The sequence below is a fragment of the Coenobita brevimanus genome, chromosome 42, assembly GCF_032717465.1.
Source record: "Coenobita brevimanus isolate Jiangsu-jjx chromosome 42, ASM3271746v2, whole genome shotgun sequence".
Taxonomy (NCBI): Eukaryota; Metazoa; Arthropoda; class Malacostraca; order Decapoda; family Coenobitidae; genus Coenobita; species Coenobita brevimanus.
Genome location: NC_136995.1, coordinates 5,233,175 through 5,242,845, shown reverse-complemented (window position 1 = coordinate 5,242,845; position 9,671 = coordinate 5,233,175). Strand labels below are relative to the sequence as shown.

The 9,671-nt window shown below is 43.5% G+C and overlaps 1 protein-coding gene across 1 annotated transcript in view; it reads right to left on the bottom strand.

Annotated features, from left to right (window-relative positions):
* LOC145397673 (venom carboxylesterase-6-like) overlaps nucleotides 1-9,180 on the bottom strand; it is a gene marked incomplete at its 3' end in the record, with an annotated part of 28,917 nt that extends 19,737 nt beyond the window's left edge. Inside the window, exons 1-2 of the mRNA XM_080270712.1 lie at nucleotides 9,139-9,180; nucleotides 526-680 (exon numbers count right to left, since the gene is read on the bottom strand). Coding sequence (XP_080126838.1) covers nucleotides 526-680; nucleotides 9,139-9,180 — 197 coding nt within the window. The remainder of the gene's footprint in view (nucleotides 1-525; nucleotides 681-9,138) is intronic.
* Between the last annotated feature and the right edge of the window lie 491 nt (nucleotides 9,181-9,671).

The following is a 9,671-nucleotide window of genomic DNA, read 5'->3' as shown; positions in this document are numbered from 1 at the left end:
GGTGGTAGTAGTACTAGCAGTAGTAGTAGTAGTAGTTGTTATTGTTGTGGTGGTAGTGGTGTTAATAGTAGTAGTAGTAGTAGTAATAGTAGCAGTAGTTGTTTTTGTTGTTATACCCTCTCTGACTTTTCCCAGTGACGTTTGTCTCTGACCTATTCTCTCAAGACTGAATCACTTCACTATGCTGTCCCTCAACCCGTCCACGACGTTTGGTCGAAATCGGATCAAAACTGAGCTGATCTAACTTTGTCCTCTGACCTATGCCGTGGGTCAAAAATTAACCACTTGTTCTATTGATGATCCTCAGTCATTACGCCAAATTTGATGCAATTCCTTCCAAAATAATTTCCATAATATTTCTAAAAGACAGACAGACAGACACAGACAGACAGACAGACAGAGAGAAGTCACACCAGAGCTGGCAGTGCAAGGAGTGTCAACAAGTGTTCTCAAAGCACACAGACTTTTTAAACCACGTGCGTGAGGTCTGTACGGAGGTCAGCCCCAGCAACAAGCCGTCTGTACCCCGAGGTGGCAACTTCAAATGTCAGGAGTCGGGATGCAGCCACCTCTCTTTCTACCAGGTAAAGCTGTTGTTCCGTCACATGGAGGAGGTGCACAAGATCATAGTGCCCAAGGAGTTCAAGACATTCAAGAATCTCAACTTGTTCTACCAGTGGCTGACGGACGAGCATGTGTTAAAAATGCTAGTTCATAATAGCTTATAATGTACAGCAATGAGCAAAAGTTAGGTGACACTTCTTTGGCAGCTCTGACAGTGGAAGGTGATGTTGTGAACTCTTTGTTTTAGCAATATGAAGCACACGGCAAAAGAGTATGAGAAGGATGATACTCCCCGTTGTTTTGAAGGGGAATGAGAAATACGAAAAGCAGGCCATATTCCTTGCAGAAAATTGTCAGTGTAGTTTTTCTCATGACTGTCTACACAGGAATTTACGTACTCGTGGCTACAGCAAATTTGCTGGTGCAGTGTGTAATAGTAATAACAATAATAATATTAAATTCGATTTATTTATTCATGGCAGCCAGTGACTGAAAATACACAAGTCCTTAATCTAGTATCCTAACCTAAGGGGGTCAACAGGCTGACCCTGGCTGCTCCTGAGGAGCGCCAACACACTAACATGACTCACCGAGGCTGGAGTGAGGCGTAGGCACAAGGGGACAGACCGCCTAATCTTTACCCCGCTGAGTCTCGAACCCTTGCATACTGTATTTCCCACCACAGCGCGCCTGGTAGTGCGGTCTGGGCGGGGTCACTTCAAATGGGAATCAAGTCCTCTGTCAACCTCGCCACCAGATGTATGTGTGTGTGTGTGTGTGTGTGTGTGTGTGTGTGTGTGTGTGTGTGTCTTTCCAGATCCTCTCCACTTCACCACTTCCCAGACCCTCCTCAGTCCAGTATCACCTTCCACCAGACCTTCTCTAGTCCAGTATCACTTCCCAAGACCTCTCTCAACCTCACGTCCTTCTTCATCATCCTGCATCACTTACTGACCACTTCACGCTAACAGTGCAACGAGTCAATGGTTCACAGATGGAGATCACTAGTTTTCCGAAATGTTTCGCAGCACACACACACACACACACACACACACACACACACACACACACACACACACACACACACACACACACACACACACACACACACACACACACACACACACACACACACACACACACACACACACACACACACACACACACACACACACAGGTACCACGCTAGTTATGCCCCGTCATGGATGGGCGAACCAAAATCTTGGCCGATTAGTGTTTGTGCCTGTAGTCATGTCTGCCTGCATGGGAGAATTTCTATAGTTTTTACACCTTAACTCTGCCCAGATTTTTGTGTTTTTGCGGAGTGTGCGTAGCTCAGAGGTAAACAAAACAATGCCATAGCTCTACAGTACAACCCTTACATAGCACTTATTCGTGATTAGCGCCATATTCTAGAGTTAATCTCTTGCCACAACTCAAAACTGATAATGGACAGATGGCTAATTTAAGCCAAGTTAGAGTACGAAGGGTACAGCCCATCTTTTCTAAATTACACCTGCATAAGACATGTTGATATTCTTCTGTATATTACCTATGTGTCCATCATACTGTTAATGAATGCAAAAAATTACATGAGGGGTTAAATGTACCAATCGCAGAAAGAAATGGATAAAGGAAAGAATGTAGAGAGTATTCTTGGCCTACAAGGCCACTGCCTCTCATGTGGATACTGGCTGTTACTAAGGCCTGCTTTATCACTTGCTAGGGTCATATCAATTAAGGATCTCAACTCTCTTACGAGCATGAATATTCTTAACCCACTTACAGACTTCAGCATCAAGTGGTATTATGTTGAAGGTCAATGAGCACTGATTATGAGAGACAAATGAGATTGTTTGATGGTAGTGTTCTTTTTTACTCTCGGTTAAATTATTTCGCCATCTTGAATAACATAATAATTGAATAACACTAGAATATGATAAGAAGTGTTATGGAAAGGATGCAGAGCCCTAGCATTGTCTTTTCCCACCACTGTGCTACGTGAAATGAACTGGAAGAGCATGAAAATTTTTAATAATAGAGTAACATTACAATACTATGCTAGTCACGAAGAAGTGCTGTGGAGAGGCAATAGATCCGTAACAGTGCCTTTTCATGCCACTGAGCTACGTGATATGAGCTGGAAGAGGAAAGTTTGTAATAATAAATTAACACTAGAATACGATGCTAGTCACGAAGAAGTGCTATGGAAAGGATACAGAGCTTCATCACTGTCTTTTCCCTTCACTAAACTATATGAAATGAGCTGCAAGAGAATGATAATCTGGGCCATGTTAAGGTGAAAGAACAGTTGCCATCTCACCTTCCCTGTCTGACTACACTTGGGCATCACCTGAGCTGAAAGGGGCTAATGAACTTCGTTAAATTAATACAAATACGAGTATATTAACACCCCAAATACAGCAGGGGCAAAGCCAGCATATTGCAAAAAAGGAGGGTCAAAAACTTTTATTACATTTCATATTGGGGAAGTAAAAAGAAAAGAAGAATGAAAGAGGAGAAGCATAAAGAAAAAGAACACTACGTCTAGCTATAAAAAAAACAAATACATTACCCCCAAAATATTAAAACTACTACTTTTTCGAAGACTAAAATATTTCCAGTATCGAAGAAGTATGATATCGAAGTCAAATTATAGGGTCGAGTCGCCAACATCAGGATCACACGGCTGGCGGGAATTATAGTGATTTTTTATGGATCTTTTTTCTTGTTTTTTTTTTTTTCTGGGCCTGATATTTCTATGTACCATTTTTACACTTTTCTCTCCCGGGAAAGCCTAGATTAGATTAAATTTGTTTTCATCATAGTGACAAACATACTTGAACATTCACAAACGCCACACACACACACACACACACACACACACACACACACACACACACACACACACACGTGCAGTACGGTATATTCACCCCTCACTCAATACTTTCGAATGGCCTGGAAAAACTCACTGAAGAATTACTTCATGTTAAGAGCCACTTCATGTGACACTTCACAACATTCATTATCCACTGGCCACATCACAACAATGCTTCCTCTGTTCCTGGTTGATTAGGTTGGCTTCTTATGTTCTCTCTCTCTCTCTCTCTCTCTCTCTCTCTCTCTCTCTCTCTCTCTCTCTCTCTCTCTCTCTCTCTCTCTCGTAACGTAGCAACAGAGGTCATTGCAGAGAGAGAGAGAGAGAGAGAGAGAGAGAGAGAGAGAATATACGTCACCGAACTCTAGGGAAATATGTTTTGTCTCTTAACATCTTGTTTCTCGAATAGGACAAGGATAGACCATAACACAATTTAACACGGCCGGTTAGGGGAGAATTCAGAATTTGCTAAGTTAAGTTAGGTTAGCCTGTTAGGGATAGGATGGGTTGATCTGTTAGGATTAGGTAAGGTTAGGAGGTTAGGTTAGTCTGTCAGGATTAGGTAGGGGATAATCTGCTACCCTTAGACTAGATTAGCTGAGGTTAGCATTTGTTATATTAGGTTCAGTATGTCAGGGTTAGGCACGGATAATCTGTTATGACTGAGTTAGCTAAGGAGAAGGTAGATTAGTTGATGTTTCGTATATAAGGTTAGTTTAAAGTTATTACAGTAAAATCTAACAACCAAGGGGAAGAAAGAAAATGGCTTACGGAGCTGAGATGGTTTAAAGCGAGAAAATCTGCATATCTTCTACCTTTCACCTTGTCCTTTGCCCGGTACGCACTCTTCCCAAACCTTGAACGGAAAATTGCACCGTTTATTGTATTTTTTGTCCCTGCTGTCCATCTTGGACGTTGATCATACTGCTCCACTAACGAGACATCCTGGTTATTCCCCCTACATGCATTACCCCAAGCATGCAGTTTCTATACTCCTTTTACTCTGACTTGGTAATTTGGTCCAGATTTTCGTCCTTTAGCAGCTCATTTCACGTAGATCAGTAACTGACAATGCTACGATTTTACATTGGTGTCCTAGCACTTCTTCGTGACAGGCATCGTATTCTGGTGCTAATCTGTTCTTAAAACTCAACATTCATGAAGGAATGATGGTAATCTTATGTCAGCTTAGAGTGAAAGGAGTATAGAGTAGCCTGATAGCATAAACAGGAAGATATTTAACTGCAGTAGGTAGGTTGCTTATTTTTGACAACTCTTGTCGGAGGGAATGGGTAGATTAAGATTGCTTCCGATAATAATGATAATAAGAATAATAATAACAATAATGATAATAATAACTAATACTGATGATGATTATGATGAAGAAGTTAATGATGATGATGGTGAATATTGTTGTTGTTGTTGTTATTATTGTTATTTTTTAATGATTATTATTATTATCATCATTGTTATTGTTATTATTATTATTATTATTATTATTATTATTATTATTTTTATCATTATTATTATCATCATTGTTATTATTGTTATTAGTAGTAGTAGTAGCAGCAATATTAGTATTAGCATAATTATTGTTGTTGTTATTATTAGTAGTATTAGTATTAGTATTAGTATTATTACCATCATCATCATCATCACTTCCGTGCACACAACAGTGGTAACAAAAACAATAGCACCAATCCTCTTCCTCTTCCTTGTCAATATTCCTCTCAGTTAGCCACCGACGCAAAGGAAGCGGAAGGGAGAGGCAGCTTAAATGAACCCTTTTGACGTGAGTTATGCCTGAGGAGCTACGGGCAGGCTTGCAGAGGGGAAAAAATGCCAATACGTTTTACAGGATATCCTTTATAAAATTGCGTGTGTGTGTGTGTGTGTGTGTGTGTGTGTGTGTGTGTGTGTGTGTGTGTGTGCAGGAAAGATGTCTTCTCAAACACTACCCTATGACTGCACAGTCGCTTTGCTCACTTCAGACTTTCACCCTTACTGCACTAATTAGAACTGAGCCAAGCAACTTTGTGCAGTCACAGGGTAGTGTTTGAGGGAGCAGATGGTGGAGAAAAACAGGTTTCTGCTGGGATGGCGCTTTACCCCTTATGGCGTGCAGGGCCTCATGTATATATTATAATGTCCAATGAAATGGGCCACACACTCATTCCCTCATCATTCAAACCTCTGGAATCCTGACTCTGACTCACATGCATACATTTACACCACATATGATTTATAATTATTTGTCATAGTCAATTCAGTGGCCAGTATTATGACAACATTCACACACACACACACACACACACACACACACACACACACACACACACACACACACACACTGCTTATACAATGAACCAGAATGTGATAAATCTCTTATAATTACAATAACTAAAAAGTTATATCTTTATCGATACACAGTATAGTTTTCCCTTCGACATACTGATGGTAATGATTGGGTGCAAAGCGCCACACACTATATACAGTTGTTATTTTCATTGATACAATCACCCATGTACAACACTAGTCCCTTTTTTGTTCCAAGACGGCCTTTGTTCTGATCCTTATCAGGTGTGTTGGTGTCAGTGATGCAACAGTAGTGTGGTAGTGCAGGTCACTGATCCTTATCAGGTGTGTTAATGTCAGTGATGCAACAATAGTGTGGTAGTGCAGGTCACGGTGTCAGTGATGCAACAATAGTGTGGTGGTGCAGGTCACGGTGTCAGTGATGCAACAATAGTGTGGTAGTGCAGGTCACGGTGTCAGTGATGCAACAGTAGTGTGGTGGTGCAGGTCTTCTCTTCATCACATGCTGCACATATTTCTTCTGTAAATATCCTGCACACACCTTCCACATCCCCCATCTGCTCCAATTCATATTTGCCCAATCGTTCCTCCACTTCTCTCTGATACTCTGCCTTTTTCTCATCCTTTTCTAACCTTTCCACTCTCCTTACAAATACTCCTTCTTCCCGTCCTTACCTTCTTCTATTTCTCCATCTTGATTCTGGCCACCACCAAGTAGTGGTATACACACACACACACACACACACACACACACACACACACACACACACACACACACATATATAGATAGATAGATAGATAGATATAGATATAATATATAATATATCTATCTATCTATCTATCTATCTATCTATCTATATATATATATATATATATATATATATATATATATATATATATATATATATATATATATATATATATATATATATAATATATATATATATATATATATATATATATATATATATATATATATATTGTATCTATATCTATATCTATCTATCTATCTTTATAGATAGATAGATAGATAGATATACAGTACATATATATATATATATATATATATATATATATATATATATATATATATATATATATATATATATATATATATATATATATATATATATATAGTATATTTATATATATATACTGTATATATACAGTCGTGGTCATAAATAATCACCTATCCTCCCGTACCCCATGCCTCAGGCTGCCTTATTTATGCGCAGCAAGTCACAGTGGAGCAAGAGGAGCTGAGAGGGAGGGGCCAGAGAGAGAAGGGAAGGCGGGGGGGGGGGGAGTGATGGTGCGGGGGTGGACTGAGGGAGGGGAGGGAGAATGAATGCGAAGTGGTGCTCGTATTTTTTGTTTATTTTTTTCTTTTCATTCAGGGCATGATATAAATGAGTAAATATTCGATAAATAATGATGTACTACATCTTATTACCGGCGTCAGATAACAAACTTTAGATAGGTGGTGATATCAACGGCTGGCTCGTGAGAGAAATACAGTATACTGACGTCACATCAAATATTAGTGCGGAGCCAGATATTTCTGTTTATCAGCACAGTATATTTTGACTTCGGACGCAGAATGGAGTCTGGATGGCTTTGACTTCCGTAATGTTTAAGAAACGTCCTTTACTCTTACATGTAATTAATTTTGAAACTAAATATCATATGCAACCTGTGACATGTCTGTGCACATGGGTGGATATAACAACGATATCTCTCATAAAATGTTAGAAGAAAAATGAAACAAACTCCTACCGAACTCCCAGAATATATCTGCGTCAATGTTTACCTACATTGGTAAAGCCAAAGCAACCAGGAAAGCCTTAGTATGAAATCCAGTGGCCTCCTGCCTCAATAACCTCTTGCAATCTTCACGGCACCGAGGCAACATTGTTGTCGATGGTTTACTGGTTTCGTCTGAACAGCTCCCTCTCGTCCTTGGTGTGCTGGGGGAGGCGGGCCTGTGTCATCTTGTTCTCTGGCTCCCACGTGTTGACAATCTGGGCCCCCAGTCTCGATGATTCTGCACTGATGTTTGATCTATCACGTCAGCATATTTCTCTCACAAGCAAGCCCTTGATATCACCACCTGCCAAAAGATTATTATCTTACGCCGCTATGCAAGATGTAATGCAGCATTATCTACCGAATATAAACTCCTGCATATCATGCCCTGAATGAAAGAAAACAGAAAAATAATGTGACCACTACTTTGCATTTCATTCTCCCACTCCTACCAGTCCTACCTCCCCTCCCTCACTCCACCCTTTCACCATCACTCGTCCCCCCACCCACCTTCCCTTCCTGGTTGCTTTGGCTTTACCAATGTCGGTAAACATTGACACTGAAATACCTGCCACCGCCGGACTGGCCACCCAACCACCCCCCACCCTACCACCAAGCCGCTGCCTCACCACCACCCCAGGAGGACACCACAGAGGGCCGGGTCACCGAGAGGTCAACCCGGGGCAAGAAGGACATCGGTGCCCCCCCTGTCCTGAGTCCCTCTACCCCTCAACTGCCCCGACGGAAACTACGTCAGCAGAAGACACGACCCTGCGGGCGGAACAGCACTCACCAGGTTTAGGGTGGGACTGATCCAGAGTCAGTCCCAAGCAACACCGCCGTACAGCCTCAGTACGTACCGGGGAGGGTTCGGCCACTGTACGCCCCTCAGTTGTTTTCCCCCTGTAGCGCCCCCACATTGGCCACTGTACGTGTGGGGGAAGGTTCGGCCACTGTACGCCCCTCAGCTACAGCCACATCTGGACAAGGCCTCAGAGTGTCAGCTATTGAGTGCACTCCGACTGGCAAAGGCCTTGGAGTGTCAGCTATTGAGTGCACTCCGATTGGCAAAGGCCTCGGAGTGTCAGCTATTGAGCGCACTCCAACTGGCAGAGAGAGGAGGAATGGAACCACGATATCGGCCACTGTACGTGTCGGGGAGGGTTCGGCCACTGTACGCCTCTCATCCACTACCTCCTCCTCCTACGGGAGTACTACCTCCGGAGTGTCAGCTATTGAGTGCACTCTGGTTGGAAAAGGAAGCAGGAGTGGAACCGTGATATCGGCCACTGTACGTATCGGGGAGGGTTTGGCCACTGTATGCCCCTCATCCACTACCTCTTCCTCCTACGGGAGTAACACCCCCACATTGGCCACTGTATGTGTGGGGGAAGGATTGGCCACTGTACGTCCTTCTGTTCCTTCCCGTGGGGCAGGCAGACCCGTGGTATCGGCCACTGTACGTGCTGGGGAGGGTGTAGCCACTGTGCGCCCCTCATCTGCCTCTTCCTCCTTCGGGAGCAGCACCGTCACATCAGCCACTGTACGTGTGGGGGAAGGGTCGGCCACTGTACGCCCTTCAGCTGTAGACCCTGGAGATCACGGAGCCGCCACATCGGCCACTGTACGTGTGGGGGAATGATCGGCCACTATACATCCTTAATCTGTGATATCTGAGGTCCTCCTGGAGAAGGAGGTCCCTTGCACGGCCGGACTTTAGCCTCTCGGTTGCGTGGGAACGCCCCTCCCTTACTCCCTCCAGGTGTGGTTCCCCCGAGGTACTACCGGAGTGATGGAGCAGCCCTGTGTCAGCCCTGCCGCCTACACCTGGTCGGTCCCGGTCTCTGACGGACGCCAGAAAGAAGAGCTGCTGCAGTCAGCCCCTGATGGTACCCTTCCCTAAAGGCAACCGCAGCGCCCAGATTCCCAGACCGGGCCGGCGGGCCTCAGAGCCAGGCCACTTGGGCTCTACTCCCCCACGACTCTCCACCCAGAAGAAGAGGTGACAGGCCCGCCTCCTGCAGCTGTTCGGCCCCAGTCCTGAGGGCCACCCTTCAGGTCGAGGCCCCCAGTCCAGAGGTCCTCCCTGCTCCCCACTGACAAGGCT